The sequence below is a fragment of the Anoplopoma fimbria genome, chromosome 10, assembly GCF_027596085.1.
Source record: "Anoplopoma fimbria isolate UVic2021 breed Golden Eagle Sablefish chromosome 10, Afim_UVic_2022, whole genome shotgun sequence".
Taxonomy (NCBI): Eukaryota; Metazoa; Chordata; class Actinopteri; order Perciformes; family Anoplopomatidae; genus Anoplopoma; species Anoplopoma fimbria.
In genome coordinates this window covers 10,518,830-10,544,455 of record NC_072458.1, presented here as the reverse complement: position 1 = coordinate 10,544,455, position 25,626 = coordinate 10,518,830, and the positions used below count along the sequence as shown (strand labels likewise).

Genomic DNA, 25,626 nt, shown 5'->3' with positions numbered 1-25,626 from the left:
CATCTGAATGTCGCAGCTTAAATTGAGACCAGGCAATGTTTTTCCAATCTTCTATTGTCCAATTTTGGTGAGCCTGTGCAAATTGTAGCCTCAGTTTCCTGTTCTTAGCTGACAGGAGTGGCATCCGGTGCACTGTAAAAAAAACCTTGAGAAAACTTAAATTATCAAGGCAACATGATGCAAGAGATTTTTAAGTTTTCTCAACTTTTGGATACGGTAGTTGACTTAACTAAGATTTACAAGTTCAGACAAAATTTTCTTGTTCACCTAATTATGATTTTCCTGTGAGGCTAACAATAAAATGCTTGTTTCAGTGCCATGTATTTGCCAAGGCTCCTTAGACTGCTTAAAAGGCAAGTGCTGAAAATGTTGAGGTCAAAGTGAAGACAGGCCAACAGGTAAACTTTTTCATGCCCTTAGCTTCAGGCACTTCGCTCACCTGTTCATCAAGCTTTTCCAGGAGGTCATCCATATTCTGACCAAAAGCTCCTTTCCTCGCCCGGTAAAGTCTCAGCAGCCAAGGCACATATTTTTCAAGGGATGCACTTAAAGTCCCCAGGAGGTCTTTGCTGGTGATCCGATGGAATTCTTCAGATATCTTAACAACAAAATAACAAAACAATGTAATTAAATGTACATAAAATTCCTGGGTAGCAGTCTCATTTCAAGTATGCGCCATTTTAAAGGGATAGTTCGGATGTTTTGAATTGTGGTTGTATGAGGTTCTTCTCCGTAGTCTGTGTATAACCTACAATGCATGGAGATGGGGGAAACATAAAGGATAATAAGTATTTTAATAGGACAATAAATGAGGACAGCCTTACCTCCAGCCCCGCAGTCACTAACACCCGCACTGCTGACGTCAGGGCGAACAACGTGAAGTTTAACACACCAGTGTCGGCTTCAGGGCGGGACCCACACTGTAAACGGCAGAGCTGCCGGGTCCACTATAGCGCTGCGTAATTCAGCAACGGGCCTGTTAACTGTGTGTATATTGTCATGTATAACGGAGCTAAGCTACATGTCGTAGCTGGTTGCACACATTGAATTAATCTGTCAGTTGAAATACTACAGTGCATATTACTGAGAAACATTGTTTGTCTAATAAAAACACACGTACCTGATCAGGGAAACTTCTGGGAGACAAAATAGTTCGAGAATCTCCAACTTCGGCCCCACGTCCGCTCTCCGTCCACAAAATGTCCACCACGTTCACTTCTCGCTCACTGCCGATTCAGACGCAGAAACAGCACTGCACATGCGTGCAGTCATGTACGGGGTTTTCATCAAGGAAAGTAAGGCTCCACTCAAAAATCCTCGTTAACCCGTTTTGAAAATGCTTATTAGGGCAACGACAGGCAGCAGTTTGCTGGCCGGACAAGTTTTTGTTAGTTGCATATGGCAAAGCTTTGTTTCTGAGTCAGATTCATTAGAAAACTTTTATTAGATCAACAATTGAAAGTTATCTTTTTTACAGTGTGGGGTCTTCTGCTGCTGTAGCCCATCTGCTTCAAGGTTCGACGTGTTGTGCGTTCAGAGATGGTATTCTGCATACCTTGGTTGTAACGAGTGGTTATTTGAGTTACTGTTGCCTTTCTATCATCTCGAACCACTCTGCCCGTTCTCCTCTGACCTCTGACCTCTAACCCTAACAAGGCATTTTCGTCCACACAACTGCTGCTCACTGGATATGTTCTCTTTTTCGGACCATTCTCTGTAAACCCTAGAGATGGTTGTGTGTGAAAATCCCAGTAGATCAGCAGTTTTTGAATTACTCAGACCAGCCCGTCTGGCACCAATAAACATGCCACGTTCAAAGTCACTTAAATCCCAATTCTTCCCCATTCTGATGCTCAGTTTGAACTTCAGCAAGTCGTCTTCACCACGTCTAGATGCCTAAATGCATTGAGTTGCTGCCATGAGCTGTGATACAATGTAAAAAATGATTAAAAAAACACAAGTTTAGTTTCCACTGATACATTTAAAGACTTTGGCAGACTCAGACATACCATATGTGACATCAGAGGCATCAGAGTAAGGGATCACCATATAAAACAAGTGCTCTTTGAGATGGCTTTTAGCAGTTACTGTAAGCAACTTGTCAGTGTATGAATTGTTTGCAGCCTCTCCCATCTTCCTCATTGTCTTCCTCTCTCGACCTCTTCCTGGATCTTCCAGGCACAGTCACTGACGCTGGGTCTTCTTCCTCAGCGCCGCTGTCACTGTCAGAGGCGGCACTGAGCATTAGCTCATGGTCTTCTTCTCTCACCCTCCTCCTGGATCCTCCAAGCCGGGGATCTGCTGCTCCAACTTGACGCTCAGCAGCCGGTTGAACTTCATCACCATTGTCAAGATTGTCTGCAAGGGCAATGTCATCATTATCATCATCATCATTACTGGCCTCCTGCTCAGCCAAAATTCCTCTCAACAAAGCGATGCCTTGGTCCTCCAGTCCATGCATGATGACGAACCGCAGCCAGACGATCATTCCGGCGTCAAGTCGCTCGTCTTGTAATACTTCCTCCATTACTTCAAGACGTTCGCAAAGTGCTGGCAAGATCATTTAGACAACTATGTTACCATAACCACCCGTATGATATGATATGAATGAATGTTAACCAAAAAATTCAACATGAAACCAGTATTTGTACACGTTTTGCATTGTGACAACTTGTTCGATTATTTGTGAAATGAGTCATGTTCTCACCCGGATCAGGACCACGTTGGGCTCCGTCTCCTCTCTCCATGTTAACTAAAAATATATAACAATTTACATACCATCTTAAATCCACATACCCATATTATCAATCCTCGTTATTCACATGACATATTTTCTGAAGATTATTGTATGTATAAAAAAATATAGTTGATTAATTTAATGTCACTCTAAAGTCAGATCAGAGATAAATTAGGTGAAATGTAGTTGCTGACTCCACTGGATTTAATTGATGTCAATGATGATGTTAAAACAATGACATTAAATTCAACCAGGAAATTAATTGCACTCTTGAGTGAACATACAACATTTTTAACATCTCAGAAAATATCGCTGGAAAATCCACAGCAGAGAATTTGCTATTTGGCTTTGTGAAAAGTTGAGCAAGACAAAACAGAAGCACTATTTTAACAATTAGTCATCGATTAAAGATCCAACATGTAAGTTATTTTGATACTAATAATATTCAGAAAAGTATACCATGAATAGGGTTTAGACTTACCAATAGAAAACCTGTCAGTAAATCACAAATTACAGACTAGTTTGAAGCGTTTGGTAGTAGAAAAACAAATATTCCTGAAGAACTGTTTTCCTCCGTAGAAAAAATGCAATTTAATGCAATGTGATATCAGCTTGAGATCGTAGCGTGCAATATCTTAGTATATTCAGGACTAACTCATGAGATAGCAGCGGAATATGTTCACTGTGACAGATCCATGTCATAAGCAGATGACACCAACAAATTAGTTCTGGAACTTCTTTGCAAGTGGATTATAAGAACACAGTGAAATTGTGCATTCCATTCAATTGAAAAGTTTCAAAATAAGAGTTTCCTTAAAGTTGATATTGAGTTTTTATTACAAAATTAAAAAAACACTGCTCCCATCACATGTGCAGCCAACACTACTGCAACTAAGCCAAAGGACCACATGCTCTCATGTAAGCATTGATTGAGTGTGACTATATTTTAATATTTTTATATGTAATTTCAGTTTACCAGCTGATAGTAGTAGTGGTATGAATTATGACCTGTTTAACTTCCTAACACCGACTCTAAGCAGTTTACAATATATAATTAAAATTTCTTTGTATCAGCAATCAGCAATATTTGTATATTTTCAATGTATATCCTAATCAGTGAAACTGTGTGTTTAAATGCAAATAGCTACTAGAGAAGGAAATAACAAAGTTAAAAAATAATATTTATCTTTATATTATATTTTTCCGGATGGTTCCCGAATGGTGGTGAAAGAAGTTAGTCTGGAGCCTTGGCCCATTCATGGCATGGCCCGTTTGAAGCGGGCCGATTGCATGTTTCCCGGCAGTCATTCAATGTTGGGGGGAGTGGCTGCTCGGAGTGTTCAGAGGTCACTGTCACCTCACAAAACAAGGTTATTGGCCATAACTCAAGAATTCATGTGCAAATTATGACAGTTTTACACGGACGTCTAATTGGATAAATATTGGATGGATATTGTACATAAAGTGCAGCATAATGGTTGACAGAGGCATATAATCACAAGGCCGTAATTCTAGTTGAAAGATTAAAGCAGGTTATGTTCCATCAACATGGTTCTTATATCCCTCAAACAAAGATTAACTTCCTTATCCATGCAAATACAAACATTTGCTGTGTCTTGAAAACCTCATGAGGCAATCAATCCAAAACCTGTTTTCAAAACGTGAACTATAAAAATGTATAGTACCACTGACACGGTAATGGAAGGCATTTCGGAGAAGTCAAACATATCCTGGACATATTCATATCCGGCATAAGTATCTGATGCCTGTAAATAGAAGAGTGGAAACCAAAGAATAACAGCCTGTAGTTCAAAAGGTTAGTTGGGTGTGATGTTACTCGATGATGGTTAAAGCATTTCCTCGTGCTCAGTTGTTCCTTCGGCCCTTAAAATGATCTGTGCTCAGTGCCTGTACGGTTTTAGCCATCACACTGCAATTGATTCCCTCATTACGACTGTAACTGCTCACTGCACTCCGTATACAATCCCCAAAGGCTCAACAGCGATCATTATTTTTTGCAACATGTGTAAAACTCACAAACTTCCCTTTGCAATTCCATCAACGTCTGCATTATTCTTGACACCTAACCGTGTATACTTATTTCATCTAATTTATAGAAATGGACGGGCTGCAAGCTAGCAAAAGGGAAATTACATTAAGCAAACTGCCAGCTCTGTGAATTTGAGTTGCCAACAAGAACGCTACAAGCGCATTTGGAGAAAGCCTGCAGATTATTAAGTAGTAGAAGCAAATGTAGTGGGTGTTACTGCTTCTGGGTTTCTAGAAGACTGTGTGCATATGTGCGCTGGTTCACTACTCGGTGTGTGTGTGTGTGTGTGTGTGTGTGTGTGTGTGGTGTGTGTGCGTGCGGGTGTTTTCATTTTTGACTTGGATCGCGGCCGATCCTTCACAGAGGCGGAGTGATCCCACTCACTCGCTGCCTCTTTCCTTGGGGCACGGAGATAGCGAGAGGTATTAATGGAGAGAAGAAGTGGGAGGAAAGACGGCGGGCGGGAGAAAACATGTCGGAATGAGAGGAGGGATGGATGGACAGAGGTGACGGGAGGGGGGGAAGGAGCGATATGGATGGATGGATGGATGGAGGAGAGTGGGCGGACGAGGTCAGCTTGGAGAGCGATGCAGATCAACAGCGGGGCAAGAGGAGGGGCAGAGGAGGCGGAGGAGGAGCACAGGCTCGGATCCAGATGGGAAGGTATTTTGGCAAGCGTACACCCTACCCCCCAACCCCTCACCCCCACCCCCTCGACTGGCCCGCCCGCAGAAAACTGGCAGTAATGACCTATCCTGCCCCGCCAGAAAGCAATCATGCGGTAGTTTCATCTCACTCACTGTCTCTCCAGCGTCTTCGTTCGCTTCTTCTTCTTCTTCTTCCCAGAACCTCGCTCAATCTGTTCCAAAAGTTATCTCTCTTGCTCTCTGATGTGCTCATCTTTTTGTTCTTTTGCCTATTAATAATAATTTATTTAGGTCAAACATGACCCTTACCAGTAAAAGAAAAAAGAAAGTAACTTTATGCAAGCCAGATGAGAGGAGGGCGAGAAATCCTAAATAATCACACTCTCACCTTTTCCCTCTCTGCTCTGAGTATTTGTTGCCTCTGCATAAGCGAGAATTGCCGTGTACCCGAGTCGACGATATGTGCGTGCGAGGACAACTGGCTGATGTGCCAATGGCAGGATGGTAACAAGGACACGGCGCAGCAGAGGGCAGGGAGCTGGACTCTGTTTGTGTGAAGTGATGGGGACAGGTAAAAGAGAAAGAAGTCAGAAAAAAAAGAGACAGAATACGTTGGTGACAGAGGTGGAGAAAAGGATGAGGACTGTGTTTAAGTGTGCATAGTAGTATTAGACACTACACACTCTATGAATTTACCTTACAGCTGTCAACACCAATTCACCTAAGGTGAACCTTGCCAAAATCATAACTATGAATGTCTCAAAATATCAATGTGTCTTGCCTTATAAGACGGAGAAGAAAAACTCTCTCTAAAGTTACAAAATACCATGCAAGACGTCAGCGTTGAGGTCAGAATAATTAAAAGGTTTTTCCTGGCTGACTTCTTGCGCCTTTTCATTATAACGGCAATATAGAAAAATTCAACAGTGACTTTGTGTATCGCATTTATGATCAAGTTCTTTTGTTCAGAGCACAGAAATATACCAAAGTGGATCACCAGGAAGCACGATGTTGGATCGATACCGCATACGGTTTTGGTTGTATGGAGAACAATGTCTTGAACTGTGTAGTAATCACTGTAGCCTTTTCTCACAGCGCTGCCCCCATAGTGAGGCTGAGCTGGAAATACACAGAGAACTAGAGAAAGGGAGATATTGAACCACTCTCCACACACACACACACACACACACACACACACACACACACACACACACACACACTCACAGTCCACTTCGGCTTGCCTCCCAGCCATAGAGAGCTCCAAGTGTGGAGGGTGCGAGCCAACTGGAAAGCAGGGATGGAGGGGGAAGAGAAAAGACAACAAATGCAAAAGGAGGGATGTTGCTACGGCGCTTCAGGGGGAGGACAAAATCGATACGCTCGCACACATAACACTCCCACGCAGCAGCAAAAAATAATGTTGCTAGTTTGTCTTGCCTTCTCCCTCCGTGACCTCTGTCATCTTTACATGCTGTCTGGAGGAGTTTATTCTTGTTTTGCAAAATTAAAACAAGAATTTCTGTACATTTTGTTTGTCAAAACTTTATTCCGTGTGCTTTCTCACTATTAAAACTTTTTTTTTATTAGCTTGCATGTCTCTTGAGGGACTCATTTTATATTTTCTTTGGCTAAAAATTTACACTTTCAGTCTATTCATGTGTGCATATGGTTTGCTCTTGGAAACACATCTTTGGTTATAATAAGATTGGACGTTTTAAGTCAAGGGTGCAGCATCGATAACATAAAACCCTCAGTGGTGGTGCAGCTCATACTGGTATGATAAAGCTGCTTGTTGAAGTGTTGTACAGTTTTAGCTCCAGTCGTGGCCAGTGACTGTTGCTAAGTAACTTGACTGTACGCCAGCATTTATTTTGATAATTGGCCTTTTCCCTCACTCTGCCAGCAACACGGCAGCCAGAGAGGAACTTGGAGTCTTTCAGCTGCTGCATCTGATCCTTTCCAAGTATGCAGTTGAAGACTGAATACATCAAAAGGCTGCTGTTTGCAATGCTGTCCCACTCTAAAAGGCCTTCTCCAAAATGTGCCCAAAAAATTTGCCTTACCGGTATATCCTCCATTTCCATTTGTCAGTGCTTTAATGATGCATTCACAAACCCCCTTCATCAATTTGTCAAGCTGGGAAATATGAATGATTTTCCGGTAATTTGCCTTCAGTCATTTATTCATGAATAAATACTTTAAATGAGTCGATGCCAACGATTATTTTCTTCACTGCGGGCGGTTAACAATGCAAGCCAGGCATAAACTTTGATGTTCTTGTTAGCAGCCTAGACCTTGACAGGCATACAGGTACACAGTAATTAAGTGCATTCAGAAAAATATGATTAATCTGGCGTAGCACAGCTCATACTGAAAACTCCTGATTTTGAATTATGATATTCTCAGTTGTATTTTGAGTTTGAGGTCTTCTTCCTAGCATTGCAAGTATTTAAACATAACGCAATTTTTGAGTAATGTATAGTTTTTTTTCTCTCAGTTTAAGATTTATTTACCTTTTTAGAAAAGTAGTAAAAGCAACAAAACGATTGGCTGAGATACATGTGAGCTGTTGTTTCAGAATATCTGACATGGGTTGGACAGTACTGCCTCCTCACACAAAAAAAGAGTAGGGGGAGGGAGAGGGGGAGAGAGAGTGCTCTCCACCCCTAGCAGCCATGATAGAGAACGTCTCTTTATGATAAAGTGAAACAGAGGCAGTTGAGGAACATTTGACCAGCTAAGCGGTAACGGCAGCGATGTGGATGTGCAGCAGGAACGAATGTGAAACAGGCCAGTTTTTCTGGACCGCTGTGTGTCAGTGTTTGATTGTAACCGATGCCGACGGCCGCGGCGGTGTGGCTGTCTGGCCGGTGGATGTTAACATGAGCCATTGCGCCATTAATGCCTCTAAGTGACTGCCTTGTCAGCAGGCTGTCTGACAAGTTTTATGTTTGAAACTGTAGTCTCTGAAATGTATCGACCGGGGTATTAAGGATTTGTGGCACTTGATTAGAAGAAGCTAATGAGTCAGATAGTGTTCATCATGGATCACCCCTGAGGTTTTTTTCACTGGCACAATGACAGAAATGAGGAAGCTACATTTCTTTTATGAACCAAAAAAAAAAGACAGAAAGCGATGCTAGATGCGTTCTCACTGCACTCACTGCTGCTGCATCCAAACTTTACAGCCTCGAAACTTTTCCTTTTGATTCTTCGCCCACCATTTTTAAAGTACAGTCTGACTGTGCAGCTAGTCTCCAGCCACCTGCTTGTCTACTTCGCATACCTGCTCCAAGCTGAGACTCACCCCAGCTCCCTGCCGTGATCGGCCGACGGTTGTCGACAGCACCGAGAGGGTCTCGAAAACGTCTGTCGCATCTTCAGCGTGACACCCGTTTGAACAGTTGGTTTTAGGCGGTGAGGCCTCTTTTGAAGCACAGACTGTAAGCATCGCCTCTCCTCTACAAATAGCTTGCTGTGTCGGATGCACTCTGCCCGCACCAGAGACCCTCTGCGACTAGGATTCACACACGTAAACAGACGCACACACAAACACGCACACACATAAAGCAAAAATACAACTGACACTCCCGAGAAATGAACACATGCAATGTAATGCTACTTGCGTCACTTTACTCGATGACTCACTGTCTGGTTCAGTCTGTCTCCACATGCTGCAGCGTCTGGATCATAATTCCCAGCTAAGACCTCGGCGGAGTATTCCGAGAGTTGTGTGCGTGTGCGGGTGGACGCTCTCGCTTGCATGCCAGGAGGGAAATGTGCACTTGGACAACGGCGAGGAAAAAAACCCTTCAGAGTAACGGCAACAAACAAACAGTTGCTTGAGATATATATATTTTAGATGACTGTTCTTTTCTGTGAACTTTTTATGGAATGATTGGGGGGAACAAATGTTGTTATGACAGAGTTGCAGTCAGAGGAAAACGAACAAGACGCAAAAGAGCATTCTTGAAGTATAAAAATCCAAACAAAAGGGAATGTGGTAGGCCGAGGTGGACAGGAACAAAAAAAGAGGGGAGGAACAAACATTTCACTTTCTGTTCGTCTCTCGTCGTCTAATTACACCCCCCTCCCTCTCATTCTTTTACTTGCGCCCCCTCCCTCGTCCCCACTTCTCCCCGTCCCTTAATTGCCTGACTTCTATCCCCTGACTCCACGTGACGCCATCTTGCATGTCTTAATTAAACGGCTGCTTAGGAGGAGGGTGGCATTGAGTGAACGAAGGGATGTAGGCAGGATGGGGGGTTGGGGGAGGGGATGGGATGGGGATGGGTGGCAGGGATTAATGAAAGAAGAGTCCGTTAATTACACAACAAGGTCAAGGCCGCTTTACCTTCACAGCTTAATTGCGGCCCCTGATTGTGTCGCAAGGCCTCATTTTTAATTCAAACAGCAGGCGGACTAAACTACGTTAATTGTCTGTCTGTGTGTGTGTGTGTGTGTGTGTGTGTGTGTGTGTGTGTGTGTGTGTGTGTGTGTGTGTGTGTGTGTGTGTGTGTGTGTGTGTGTGTGTGTGTGTGTGTGTGTGTGTGTGTGTGTGTGTGTGTGTGTGTGTGTGTGTGTGTGTGTGTGTGTGTGTGTTAATATTCAGGGTTTGGATACATTGTTTAAAGAATTACTTTAAGGAAAACGTGTGCATAAGTGTCTTGTGTGTATACTTTATTTGTATTTACATGTCTTTATACAATCTTATAATTCCGGGTCCTTTTTTGGAAAACTAGCTGTGTTTATTTGGATTATTATAATGTTTTAGGAAAATTGCACCAATAATAAAGAAATTCAGGTGAAAATATGATTTTTGATGACAATTGGCAGTGGAAACATTTAACAGATTATCTTCCTTTTTTTTTACTTTCTCAGAGGCACTCTGGTGCATAATCAGCGTCCCATTTGCATTTCTTCTCGCATTTTATTAGGGGAAACATTTTCTGAGCCTTGATTGACCTTGTTGACTGCGGTGATCATTGTGTTTTCGCAACAAGCTACATAATAATCTTTTGCTGCTGGGAGACAGAAAATCCTGTCAAAATCAATTTAGATTGGGGCATTTTTCAATATTAGTAAGTAAGAGACGAAAATGATGAGCCTTCTCTCTTAATGTGTGTTGTCCATTATGGTGTGTTCCTGTTTTGATCCCTGTCATGAAGCTCGGCCATTGAAACCAGTGGGAGGAGGTTTGAGAATCAGCCCACCTCATCCGTCTCCTTGATAGACCAACTGTTCCTCATCACATGGGGTCTTGCACACACACAAACTCACACACACACACACACACACATATATGTCCCCACACCCTCCAAAAACATTTTAACTGTCGTATGCTCTGACCGTGACTCCCCCCCCCGCCCCCTCCCCCTCCAGTGAAGACACTTAATCAGCCTTATGGTCCGAGTGACCCCCTACTGCTATCTCTATCCATCTCTGCAGCCGCTCAGCGTTTTAATAACTTTGGATCAGGACGGCGGATCTCAAATGTCGCATGGAGTGAGCGATGAGCAGGGATTAGGTCTTCCTTAGATGGTCAGCTGAACATTTTACAGGGAAGAAATCACGGAAACGTTAATGGACATTAATGTATTACAAAGAGCAAAACGTGAGCCTGTAACATGTAAAATTAATAGTTACTATCACGTATTTAGAGTGCTGATCAGTTATTCAGTATTCTGCCTTTTTGACCATTTTTTTAAGGCAGGTTAGGGAAAAGAAGGATCCCTATTGCTATTTGGGACAAACCTCCACAAACACTAAGGCACATTGTCAAGATTGCAAAATATCTTGCCAATTCGTTCTTCCTTAAACCCCTTAGAGTCTTTTTAATATCATTATTGAACAAGATGCATCAGGAAAGCTGAACCTATGGTTTTTTTGCTTCACTTAAAAAAAAAAAAAAAAGCATTTTTAATTTGATGCTACTTGACATTAATAGAACAGATCCTATGATTTGAGAAACCAAACACAATACCTGCGGTTTGTGTATGCATGAAATGGAAAAACGATCGACTTTCAGTTTTCCCTGGAGACTTTGACCTCTGAGATTTAACCTCTCGGCTCTGGTTTACACATACAGGTCAGGTGTCAAATGAGAGTCAGGCAGGTGAATCGAGTAAGTTATTCGTTGTGTTTGCCAGTGCGTGCGTGACAGAACAGAGCAGAGCAGTGCAAAAAAAAGAAAAGACAGACAAATGAGTGAGGGTGAATGCTCACATTGTCAAGCAAACTCAAACTGAGTGACAGGAAAAATAAACACCTATGATGCAATGCAATGCAATGCAATGCAATAGCTCTGCATTAAATACTACCACTAGTTGTTTGTCTTGACTGGTGCGTTTTGAAGCTGTAGTTTGTCACCTACTTTGAATGCCATCAGCCGATTGATTCGCTGTTATCAGCAGTCATCACTACCATTCTGATGCTTCAAACTGCAGTTGCCATGGTGTGAAAGTGAAACAAACAACTTTAGGTTCAGGCAACAAATCTTCTTGGTTAGGTTTAGGAAAAGATCGTGGTTTGGGTTAAAATGAGTATACTTGTTACACAACCCAGTGAAGTATGTTACTAATGCAACAAAACTACGGTAATATAAGTCTACATCTACTTTTGGTTTCACACGGAGACACAAATAGTCTTCCTCACTAGCTCCCGTCATAATTAGGATGGCCAATAGAATTTGCTGTCGTCTTCTTGTATTCGTGCTGGTGATCAATAGGTGGATTCTAAATCACACAAATGAGACTGATGACCCCTGATGACACCCACTTCGAGTGGTTGACTTTGTGCATGCATCACTTTAAAACGTGATAACAATAACATATTCTATTCTTTATTTACATACATATCTGGAAGTACAAAAATCAACGCTTTACAAAATAATGCAAACCAGTAGAACACGATCGGACATGTTACTAATACAATTTGTAAGTTTCACAAAATTGTTTTTATACCAAGACTGCCGTATCGGATCGCATTACAATGTACAATGGTTTATATTATAAGCAGATGGCTGTTCATTCTCTAAAGAGTCTGTCAGGAGACTAATGTTTGCTACTAGAATTTGCACCTCTAATCCCCTTGCTACTGTGTGTAGGCATGCAGGCGTAAGCACACACCTCTTCCATTCACACATTCGGCACTAATACGCTGTAAAAGATGCACATCGCCCTCGTATAGGCCATCATATACATAATTACTCTGCATAAGCACACAAAGGTATACACCTCTCCATATCCTGGTCCCCTCTAAGGGGCTCTAATAGGTGTGTCTTCCAGAGTGGAGGAGCTATCCAATTACTCTTGACCTCCTCTCATTTAACAAGCAGACAAGACACTAGATTGAATAAAATGCTTTACAGTTTTTTATCTCTCCCTCTCTCTTTCTCTCTGTTCCCCTCCTCTACGCTGTACTTTAGGATAAGCAGCAGCGCTCATCCATCCGGGAATGAAATTTATCAGGCCGTTCGGTCTATATCTGGGTCACGGTCTTTATGAAAATGGCTGATTTCGGATGAGGCAAATGAAAATGGAACGTCATTAGCAGTCGCGAATCATTCAAGTTCACATCCCAGATTTGAATAGCTGATGCTTTTTTTGTTTGTTTTGTTGAAAGAATCAAATGAAATCGGCGTGTCACAACAGACTGCAGGCTGGAGATTATGTTTGGTAATTTCCATAACTGGGCTGCATCCAACACACCGACACCGACACACACACACATACACCGACACACACACACAAAAAAAAAAGGGGTCTGCAAGACAAAAGCAAACAAAACTCTCTCTTACTCTCCATATCCTCCCTAATGCTTCCACCAGTGAACGTGATTAGCTTCAAGTTGCGTATATTATTAAATGTTTAGGGAATATAATCCAGGCATACTTGTGTCACAGTGAATTATGATCCGACTCGACTGCAACAAGCATATTTCTATTTTGTTTTCTCTTTCTCGTCTAGTTTTTTATTTTGCATCCCTATAAAGAAACACACAAATTGACAGCATTTTCATTCAATTTCTCACGACTCCGGTTGCACTCGCGGCACAGACATGCTGTAGACATTTTATGACGTGACAAATTGCACGTAGTGAAGAATGACATTACATATTGCTGCTACAAATGAGGAGAGATGTAAGTGTCTGAAAGGCTGCTGTGTGTACAGTATAACCTTCAGCAGCGTTACAAATCAATGCTGCTTCTCTTACCTAAGCTCATCTTCCCTCTCAGTTTGAGGGAGGAATTGTGTTTTTGGTGAAGTATGACAGGCGGGAGAGACGGTGTGCACACATGCTAGTACGCCGACACGCACACACACACATCAAGCATGGCAGTTAAAAAAGAGCAGAACATTGAATCTCATTTTGCAAGCGCTCCACTTGAAATTGCCTGACATTCACATGCTAACATGTTTGCTGACTTGCGGCTGATGTGGTTATAATGTAAATGGCTGGGACGCTTCCCATTTTTCCTCAAATGCACACACACACACACACACACACACACACACACACACACACACACACACACACACACACACACACACACACACACACACACACACACACACACACACACACACACAAACATACACTAATATGTTACCTTAACCATAAACATGAACTAAATCAGTCTTCTGCTGCAAGCTGTTTTACATGCAGGCTGGACACGAACACTAAGAAGTGTGACTGTGGAACTGTCCATCTGGATGTGATGGTGCTGATGACGATAATGAGTATCGGTGGGACGTGAGGTCTCAGAGCCTGCAGGCCACCTTGCAAAGCTTGACCAATCCGCGACTTAATTAGTTTTTGTACAGCGTTTTACCATCTTTCTCCCAAATCTCTGTTCATCTGTGTTCTTCAGCCAGAGGAGCCATGTGTTATCGGTCCACTTTGGATCTGACGTTGGATCCTTAGACACCAGTGCTGCTCTGTAGTCTGCAGGGTGTTGGTGTCTGCATATGCACTTTAGCATTTTGAGACATGCCGTGTGTGTGTGTGTGCGACCCAAATGTGTCTTGTTTGCTTTTTTTTTCACGTGTTCTTGCATGCAGGTGCCATGTCACTAGGACAGGCACCGGCATATATATACTCCCGTGTATTTGAGCTAAATGGAAGCCGTCATTCACATAAGGGAAAACGAAACACGGCACACTACAGCACTGTGACCAGTGGACTAGGTTACAGTTTTCCACAGAAAAGGGTCTGACGATGATGTCAAAGTTAGAGATTTGAGGCCACAGTGCAGCAGCCATGATGACTACAATCAGCAGAAGGCTGTTTTCTGGGGTCATGACGCATACAATAAAAGAACAAAATTCAGCCTGGTCTCAAGGTCAAACCCCCAAACAACATGTGAGCTCATTGAGGCTCACTCTGGATAAGATCAACAGCTACATACTTGTAGTGTGTGTGTGTGTGTGTGTGTGTGTGTGTGTGTGTGTGTGTGTGTGTGTGTGTGTGTGTGTGTGTGTGTGTGTGTGTGTGTGTGTGTGTGTGTGTGTGTGTGTGTGTGTGTGTGTGTGTGTGTGTGTGTGATATCAGTAGAGGAGAAGAGGAGGCGGCGATAATATCCTTAAATTGTTCCCTCTCAGCCCTTCGTTCCACGGCCTCTGATAAATCCTGTGAAGATGATAGCTGGAGCAAAAGCAGGGATGGCGAATAATAGACAGAAAAGGGAGGGAGGATGGCAGAGAGCAAACATGACGGAGGGAGGGGGGGGGGTGAACGTGCGTTTGGTGGGGAGCAGAGCTAAGAGCAGTCGAGCTATTTGAGAAGATGAGATGGGCGAGAGGTAAATGTCAGAGTGACACAGGTTTTAGAGAGAAAGACGAAAAACATAAAATGAAGACGAGGCTCTGTCAACAGTCAGTGATGGCCTGTAATTGCTCTAGTATGTCACGTTTTACCATTTAATTACAATACCACGTAAGCCTTCTTGCAGTTGACAACGAAATTCAAAAGAAATACCAATAGTTACATACCATGAACTGTAACATAGATATTCCTAAACAAATAAAAAAATCTATATTATATACATAAAAAAAACTAAAATAAACTAAAACATGTTTTACTCAGAAACAGTAGAGATCCACCATAAAAGGCTACCTTTGCGAAACAATTTTTTACCCATTCAAGAGGCAAAACATCTATTTTTGGATGGACAACCATGACATCTTGTACAGACATTCATGGTCCCCAGAGGATTAATCCAACTGACTTTAGTGACCCCCTGACTCTTTTGTCACAGCGCCAAAATGAGGTGAAATTTAATAATGCAACCATTGAATATATTGCGATGACACTGTAGGATGAATTGTGATACAGTCATTGACCCCCGGACGTCATCTAGTGCCATCATCAGGTCAAGATTCTAATTTGTCAAACCCTTTGGTTTATGACCAAAAACCCTAAAAGACAACAATGTGTTGTGTTGTATTTTTGGTTATTTCCTGTGCCCCTCAGTTGCTCATCTGTTTTTGTGCGTCGGGACTAGTTTGATGTATGGCTCGGTCCTGCTGAATGTGACTGTGTTTTGGGTTTGATCCTCTCCTGGCTCAGGTGCATTTGTGTTTGTTCTTCTGTCTGGGTGGTTTCCTGTCTGTTCCTGTGTGCACCTTCTGTCTGATTTAAAAAATAAATAAATAAAACAACATTACAGACCCTGCACTTTGGCGCTGTGATGTAACACAGCAGCTCTTTGTTGTGTGTCCGTCCTGTGATGTAACCACTCCAGTGTTGTTAAAAATGTGCTGTGTCTGAGTGTGCGCCTGTGTGAGAAAGCCAGCGAGTGAATCTGTGGGTGCTTGTATTCACACGATAATTGTGTGCTCTTGTGTGTGTGTGTGTGTGTGTGTGTGTGTGTGTGTGTGTGTGTGTGTGTGTGTGTGTGTGTGTGTGTGTGTGTGTGTGTGTGTGTGTGTGTGTGTGTGTGTGTGTGTGTGTGTGTGTGTGTGTGTGTGTGTGTGCAGCTGTCTCTGTGGATACGTTGTACTTTGCATTGGCAGAATTAGACTGGTCTCCGGCATTAAGCTCGTACACAGCACCGCTGACATTAATACCCCTGGCGGCATTGTTCGCTAGTTACCCCCTTGTGTTCTCTGCGCGATGTCATTCCGCAGTAACCAGGGCAGAACGGGGAGAATAAAATGATAAAGCAGAGCGTTGACCTGAATGGCATGGCTCAGAGCTCTCTGCCCGATTACACTGTGAGGCAGCAGCCAGTCAGTGGGTAGACCTGAATGAGGTCTTTACTTTGAGCTGATAACAGGGATTTATGCTGTAATTCAGGGCTTGCTCATATCTTCAAAGTGGCGAGACGCGCCGACAGGTTATGACACTGCATGTAGCGCAAGAGGAAATTGTTGTCTTCAAAAAGCAGTTGCTTTTTTCATCAGTCACTTAATGTCAGCCTATAGCACTAGCAAACCAAATATTGATGTGAGGCGGTTCTTAACCACATATAAACTGTAATGACTTGGAAACATGTTTTGTTGTTGAAGTACAGCGTTTTGTATGAAGCCTGGGAGGCGTCATTGAGAAATAAAAATAATGAGTCATGCTCTCAACTGAATGATCCATGCTTTTGAAATAGAAATTAGTCTTTGTGCAGGCATTCATTTTCCTCAGAGAATAAAGCCTACTGACTAAGATGATACCTTGACATTTTTTCAAGCGACATCATGAGTTTGACGTGTTAGATTATAGTCATAGCCACAGAAATAATTGATTCCCTGTAGGCACTTAAAAGCTTTGACAGCCTGTACATTTCGTTTTGTTGAATAACAATACTTTAAAGGTGGAATGTGTAAGATACAGACACATTTTTGTCCAAAACATTATTCTGATATCTTCTGAAAGGAGCCTCAGCCTTTCCTGTCTTGTAACGCCATTATAGAGGCAACAGTTGATGATGCTGTTGCCTCTATAATGGCTGTTAGCTCTGTCAGCGCTGTTGCCGTCATTTCCACTGCAAGCAATGTTAGCTGTAAGCTGCTGGCTTAGCCGTCACCCTGTTGAAAACCATTGAGAGGCAATTTAAATGCTCCCCATCTCGTATCTGGCACCTTTAATATCTAACTAGGTCCTCTAGTCCAGTGTGGTCCTAATCCAATCCTCTTCAGCCAAAGTCCCATTATGTAGTACTGTGACTTTGGCTGGGTCTGGATCCATCCGGTTCAATCCAATATCCCCTGGTCCATTTCAGTCAGACTCATCCGGCCACCATAATCTCATCATTTCTCAGTTTTATAGTATGACCCAACCTGAAACACTTAAACGTACCAATCAGGCATTCCTCTCCAACCCGCCTACTTGTGTGACCTGGAGATTTATTGGATGTGTTTTGTGGGTGTGGGTGTGCATGAGTGTGTATAAAAGAGACCTTCAAAACTGCTTGATTGTAATGAGAATTCATTTTGTAGATGTTAAAGCTGCCTACCAGCTGAAAGAATTAGCATCAGCATCAGCCACAGAGAGGGCACTGATCTGAATTAAAGCTGAATTATTGATTTCCACCTTCCCGTCTCCACTGTATCTCTCTCATGCTATCAGCTCTTTTTCTCTCTTTTCCAAGTAAAACTGCAGCCAGAAACCATTACAGGACTATATCATGTTTGTGTTTTGATATATGCAAAAGTTTTGCATTCATATTTGTGTTTATTCCTCAGTGTATGTGCGTGCATAACAGTGGGGGCTAAGCTGTGTGTGTCCGTGTGTGTGTGTGTGCAAATGTCTAAAGCAAACCTCTTTTAGTGTTATTAATATTAATTAATGTGTGCTGTCAGGGAGGCGAAGAAACAATTCATTGCTCACATTTATTGTATTAAGTGCTTCATGATTTATTAATGGGCATGTTTAAGGTTAGAGGAAAGAAAAAGGAAAGGGAAAGTAAAGGAAGGGCAAACCATAAATTGATTGCTCTGCAAAGACAAAAGTCTATTAAAGTAATTTGTGAGCTCATTGAAATGCGGATTCCTTGGCCTTTTTCTCTTGTCGTTTTTATTCATTAGCTGGTGAAACTGTTAGCAAGTGTCATCTTGATCATGAGCATTTTAAGTTCATTTATCTGATTAGGTTCAATACCAAGTCTCATATTTCTCTTTTTTATCCCACCAGACACAAGGTCTCTGCACTTATTCTGCGAATATTCCCACTATAGATGACCTCAGCCTCACTCACCGTTACGTGCTCCTTACTGTGTTTCTCTCATCTGTATGCGTTACGGGTCTTAACTGCTTATCTGTTTTCCGCCTCTGTCTATCTGTCAAGCCCAAGGAGTCCATTCCCCCTCCCTGTTTGATGTCCATTCTTCGTACATTAAGTAGGCTCTACCGTCTCTCTGTCTCTCACGCACCATCTGTCTGTCTGTCGGTGTCTCTCCGTCTCTCCTAACTATCTCTCACAACAGTTATAATCCATAGCACTTGGTATGTCGCTGCATATCTACATTATTACACCTTGAAGAAATATGTCTGTGTGTGTGTGTGTGTGTGTGTGTGTGTGTGTGTGTGTGTGTGTGTGTGTGTGTGTGTGTGTGTGTGTGTGTGTGTGTGTGTGTGTGTGTGTGTGTGTGTGTGTGTGTGTGTGTGTGTTTGTGTGTACGTGTGCTGCCATGTTCCATTTAATCGAGGCTCCCCGTAGGCACGTGGGACAAATTGATCAGTTGGTTTGCCAGCTGTCCTGGCAGATCTCTCCTTCTGTCTCTCTATTACTCTAAACACCCCTCCCCCCTTCTCTCCCCAACGCTCTCACTTCCAGTTTAACTTGTAGACGTACCTTGGCAATGAAATTGCAAAGTTGGGATGAAGGAATGATTGGAGTGGTCTCCCTTACAAGCGTCTTCTTTCTTGCTTTTTTTTTTTTCTACTGTTGGATGTATATGGGAGATCAGCCGTCGGCGACCTTTCCTGGCACTGGCTGTTGCCGTACCGTCGAATGATCCCGTTGCCGCGGAGAGTGATGGGAAGCGCGCGGGCGCCAGAGACTTTTGTTATCAGAGCTGCACATATTGTCTTGATACACCCCTATCATTAGACACACATTTCCAAGGTGGGCTGGCTAAACGTGTATCCATGCTGAATTGGAGAGATAAGTCAGGACCGTGGCCAGCTATGGCCTGCTTTTAAGCATGATAGGTAGAGAATGTAAAAGCCATTTCTGTCCTCATAGATCTATGCATAATTCTGCCTTGATTCGGGCGCTATTCGCGCTTGATGTCCTTGGCGTGGTGAGGGAAGGATAGTGGCAGCACGGTCAGGAACAAAGAGAATCTACTCCATAGCCGCTTCACAGGGTGTGTGTGTGTGTGTGTGTGTGTGTGGTGTGTGTGTGTGTGTAAGTGTGTTTCTGTTATGTCGCCATGCTTGGCTGTGCTGTGAGCTGAAAGCGAGAGGCTTTTCTCTGTGTAATGACAGACATTAGAAAGTCGATTACAAGGTTCTCACAGCCTCGGGTACGCATGCACACACACACGTACACAGGCCGCAAAAAAACGCACACGCACGCACGCTGTGAGGCAGGAGAGGCTGACGAGGCCTGCTAATCAATGTGTGATGGCAGGCCCTTTTGTGCGTTTGTGTTCTGTAAAGGAGATGGGATAACAGAGGGCCCCCTTCATTATTGTCCTTGTGACTTCATGAACGTTTGTGAGCCAACCAGCAGCTATGTGTGTGTCTTTGCAGCCGGTGCGTATACCTCAACTGGCCTGTTGTCTCCTCTTTGCATTATTGACTGTGCTCTAGTGTGCCACAGCGCCAGTGGTGGGAAAGATCTATCTCCAAGAAACTCCACTTATGGTTTAGCCAAGGTTCCAGACCTCTACATCGCAGCTCACGCCTCAAATTCTGTCACACAATTCAAATAAGGTCTGCTGTTGCTCTCTCGAAAGGCTGCTTGACAAGGGTCGGTGATAAGAAAGCTGACTTACATTGCTAACATTAGCTGTTGATAATATAGCTGCATGCAAGCCGGAATGGACAACCTCTAATAAATGTTCTTGATTGCTTCAAAGGGACTGTGTATAGGATTCAGTGACATCTAGTGGTTTGGTTGCAGATGGCAACCAACTGAATACCCCTCTGCTCACTGCTCACTATCCCAAACTATGGTAATTGGCGCCGCCAAGTGCAAGACCTCGGTGAAGCTGTTCGCCTCGTACCTTCCTTACCATCACGGAAGTCAGGGTGGGGCTGACGGTAACCACAGTTTGTTACTCTGCAGCTCTCATTACCGCAGTTTCAACAGTGTCTGAGAAGTAAGAGCCAGTGTTTGGTTTGTCCCTTCTGAGCTACTGTAAAAACATGTTGGTGCAACAAGGCCGACTCCATTAAGAGGACCAGCTCTCTATGTGAATATGAAGGGTTCATTCTAATGTAATGAGAAAAAACAACGATTCTTAGTTTCAGATGATTATCCACTAATGAAAACATAGTTATGAATGTTATATTCCATTTCTTTAAATAGATTCCACCAAAATGCTACACACTGGCCCTTTAACTACAAGTATTCTCTTGTCTTTTGTAAGTGTCCAGTGGTGAGATTTCTCTTTGAGGTGTCCTTAAAGAGGGAACAGATGGATTTTGTTTTGTGGAATTCTTCAACTCTTCGTCAACTTATATATATTATATTATAGTTCTTCAATCATGCCACTTCATTGTGAGTTGTCACTTATTAAACATCAAATTGTCTTTTGGTAAAAAACATAGATTCTCATTACCAACTGCCATCCTTTGTGAACTTGCTTAAGATAACACGCTAACTGTACACTCACTAACCTAGTCTCAGTGTCCAGTGGATGCATCAGGCTCAAGTCAGTGGTTCCTCCCACAGAAACGACCTAACAAGAAGCCATGACTGAATGAGATGTAACAAAAAAGCCAATCAAATGCCTGGATATTTGCATGGATAGGGAAACCTTTTGGAGGTTGTATGTTTTTAATAAGAGGTGGGAGAGGGACTTAAATTGGGGATCTTAAAAAAAGAGAAAGAGATGAGAAAGAGAGACAAGGAGGAGAGAAAAGTAGAATGCAAAGAAGAGAAGAAAAACAAAACCACAAAGAGTGGGAAAGGGATAAGAGAGACAGACGTATTAGGAGAATGGAAAGAGAGCATACCAGAGCTGTTAATGTGGCCCCGCTGTTTAGAATACAGTCTCAGAAGAAGAGACCAGAGCATCGACTGCCTGATTTCACACCCATTATCACCTGCTACAACGGCGCGGCATGTGGAAAATGAAACTGCATAGAGGGAGGGTGTAAAATAACCTGCTTGTCAGTGTGTGTGTGTGTGTGTGTGTGTGTGTTTACGTAAGCGTGTCACACGTGCATTGATGGGCTTCTGTCGCACGGTGTGCATTCTTGTGTGCTGCACATGTAAGGTCACAAATGCTTATCTCCCTCGCCCACATTCTCACCTTATGCAGTCTCTCTCATAATGCATGTGGATTAGTTCGCTGGCTGTCAGAGGGAGATGCTTTTCAAAACTGGCAAATAAAGTTGGAAATGTGGAAAACAACAATAACATTTGCGCATTTCCCTCGGCTTGTTTTCGCTTGCCCTGCTGGTTCAATCCAGCGGCGGGCCACTGATCACACGTGATGTGAGAATTGTGTTTGTCAGATGGATTCAACCAAAATATCCTCTTCTTTTCAGCCCCAATCATGTTTTTTTTTCTCGTCTGTACTTCCCTCTGGACTCGCTTTCTGTTTTTCTCCCTGTTCATTCTTAATTTTCTCTCTAATGAATTGAAAGTGAGATAATTCAGAGATTTGTTTTCTTAGGCTTTAAAATGCTGCTGTGCTTGGTGTTGTGCTGGAGTTTATGTGCAAAGTGAAACCGCAAGTTTTATAGAAAAAAATATGCTTTGAATGCTTTGAATATCTACGGAAGCCCAGAAGGACAAGTGAGAAAAAATATGGTGATCTATTTTGTAAGTCTGAGCTAAATTATTTTGTCTTTATAATTTAAAATATGTGTTCTCAGTAATTTTTTTTACATCTGTAAAACAGGTGAAAAAATTGCAATTTTAAATTTAAGTAACTTGCTAAGGCACAATAAATGTACCTTGTGTTAAGAATTCTTCTCTTATTTACACCGTGGAGTAGTGGTGCAATTTAGCCTCTCTTGCCCCGAAATTTGTATTACAAAAACAAAAACTCAGAAAACAACAGGTGAAATACAGTTAAATAAAAACTTTAAAATATTATCCTTGCAAAGCTTTTTCTCACTTGGTCTTAAGTCCTCAACACAGAAGAGAGAAACAATTAAGATCCGACTTAAAAAAAAAAGGATCACCAGAACTTTTTTTTCTCACTTGCCTCTCGGGATTTCGGAAATATCTCATTGTTTCAGATTTCTTTTACACAATAATGTATGATTAATGCGTTCATCCCCCGTGCATAAATCTCCTTTTAAATATGTATTTCAATGGGTTTCCCCTTAGGGAAGCAAGAAGCATCGATTAATCACATTTTTTGGACATATTGTACATCTAATGCTCTATATTTCTGTGTGTTCTTTTACCAGCGTGTCCCCGTGGCTCCTACAAGATGTCCTCCAGGCAGCAGGAGTGTTTTCCCTGCCCGGCCAACAGTGTCTCCGAGGAGGAAGGGTCTGTGGTGTGTGTGTGTGAGGAGGACCACTTCAGAACCCCCCTGGACACACCCTCAGCCCCATGCACAAGTAAGAAGATTATACATGTCTTATATTTGTGTGTGGTTATCCATCGCACCAATATCACTCACGCACTCTTGTCCTTTCATCGAGACATATTTTGCATTAAGTGAGCAATTTCATGTTTGTGAGCCAATCATTATCACGCCCACCCATTCAGCCATTTCGTCTATCTGCCCTTGCTGCTTTGCCTCTTTATCCTTAAAGACCACTTTTACCTGTCCTTCACCCCGAATCCTTTCATCCAACCCCCCCTCTTCTTTTCATCTCTTCGCCTCTTCGTCTGACCTGCACCCACTTCCCTTGTCCTCTGTATCGCCATCTATCCTCATCCTACCATCTCTCCAGCTCCTCCTCATCATCCATTTCCATATCTCGTATTAACCAACCTTCACCTCTCCTTCACCTCACATCCTCAACCTCTGGTGTTGCAATCTTCTAGGACGAGAAAAATCCGCCTAAAAATATGCTGGTTGTTTTCCTTTAATGATCCCAGGAACAAGTCCAAAATCAGAAACTAGTGACAGGAATCGTGCCTTGTGCTGCTCGATTGATGATAAAGTTGTGAGTTGGTCAAAGAGGTTTTTTTTAATTATTTTTTTTAACAGCAACAAGCGCAAATTATTTTTTTCCCTTCTTATTTCCCCTTGATTGCATCAGTAAACACAGAACATTTGCTGTCTCATTTGAGCGGCAGTTAAAAAGTGGGGATTTATTTTGAGTAATTAGTCTCAGATGTTGGAACAATTTAAGGATGTCAGATAAATCCAGTTCTTGTTTGACAAAATCTGCAGAGTTGATCTCCCATACGGGGAACATCCTTATGATCATGCACGTTATTTTATGTTTTAAGATGGACTCCCCCACTTTCCTGACCTGTGCTTTCATCTAATAGAATACACACATTATGCGTCCATCCTCTGCAGCTATTTCCTCTGCCTCTTAGCCTTTATCCCTTTTATCACCGACCCATCCTTCAACCCCTCCTGCCATCTCTCCTAACATTAAGGTCCACATTATGTATTCGTCCAAAAAGCCCAACCCCCCCCCCCCCCCCCGTTTTTTCCATCTTTTTGCTCAACCTTGTACATTGACCCCATATTCCTCCATCTTTTCATCCTGACATTACAGACCCATTTACTGCCATACATCCATTATCCACCCCTCCAACCGGACCACCCTGTCTTTCCAACCACCTCCTCTCTTCCCTTTTTGACCCTAAAACACGCATTTCCCTCCCCTCTCTCTATCTCTCTCGGTCTGCCTTTTTTACTCGGTCGCTCATCACTATCTTCCAACCAACTGCCTCTTCGCATTTCTCTCCCTCTCCATCCTTTTTGTCCGCACTTATCACCCCATTCTTCTTCCCTCTGTCAAACGGAAATATCGTCCCTCTATCCTCAAGCCACAAACTCCATGATCTTGTCCCGTATCAGCTCATCCCTCACCTCTTACCTTTTCTCACCCCCCCTCTTCTCACATGCTGAATGCCATTCTCCAATAAAGATGCACTACAAGTCCGATAAGACAAAGACCAGGCAGGGTATAGCCCTATTGATTCCTGCATGGAGAGCAGCCTATTGATATGGCTTGGTAATTAGATGGAGGAATAATGGGCTCTATGTCCTGTGAGCACTCAGGGCGGTAAAACCGTGGGGTCACAAGGTCTGTGCATGCGTGTATGTGGACATTAAAACTCATGTGTGTATACATATTTAGGTGTGTGTGTGTGTGTGTGTGTGTGTGGTTCAGTCTTTTACGGTAACTGCGATCGGGGGTCGTAATTACAATATTGATCGCGGAGCTCTCTGATCCCGGTGTGATAACATTTATCGCAGCCTAATGTCCACATTAATTACACTATTGATTCCCTAATTATGATCATCCCCAGATTTGGCTAATCCACTGCTTGATACGGACAGAAAAATAGAGTGAAAGACAGAGCTCGTGAATCTAGATTTTCTAGGAATGAAAGAAAAAGGGAGACTTTTTTAGATGAATGAGGTTTGATATGTGCACCTTATTATCTCAGCAATTAAAGAATAATACCAGTCTAATTTCATTATTTTCCCTCTGCCCTTGAAGTACCTAAATCCTACTATGTTTAACGCAGTAAACCGCCTTTGCTGTCTCTTTTGAAATAATAAACTCTTAATGGTTTTAAGAATTTGAAACGGGTGAAAGAACACACGGCTAAAGAGAAAACCATTAATCTTGTAATACTCCCTGACATGACTAATTACCATTGTTAATGATGACTATTTACATATTTTCCATTACAACACATTAGATATTGCGTTGTGGCAGTGGTGAAGTAAAAACTTTGGAAGCAGTGAAAGAAAACGTCTCACTGGGGACACAGAAACATTTCTTTGTTTTCAGTTTTGGCACAGTGGATCTACCGCTGACAGGACTGCAGTGGTAATGATTGTAGCATAATAACTATAACAAAAAAGCAAAAAAATTCAAGTAATGCATAATGTTTGTCAATGTGCATCGTTGTAAATGGATTTT

The 25,626-nt window shown here is 42.5% G+C and overlaps 1 protein-coding gene across 2 annotated transcripts in view; it reads left to right on the top strand.

The window, feature by feature from the left end:
* The window catches only part of LOC129096804 (ephrin type-A receptor 7-like), a 155,311-nt gene that overhangs the window by 75,799 nt on the left and 53,886 nt on the right, over positions 1–25,626 (top strand). For both annotated transcript variants that reach the window (XM_054605457.1, XM_054605458.1), the window contains one exon: positions 22,966–23,121. In XM_054605457.1, the coding sequence (XP_054461432.1) occupies positions 22,966–23,121 (156 nt within the window). The remainder of the gene's footprint in view (positions 1–22,965; positions 23,122–25,626) is intronic.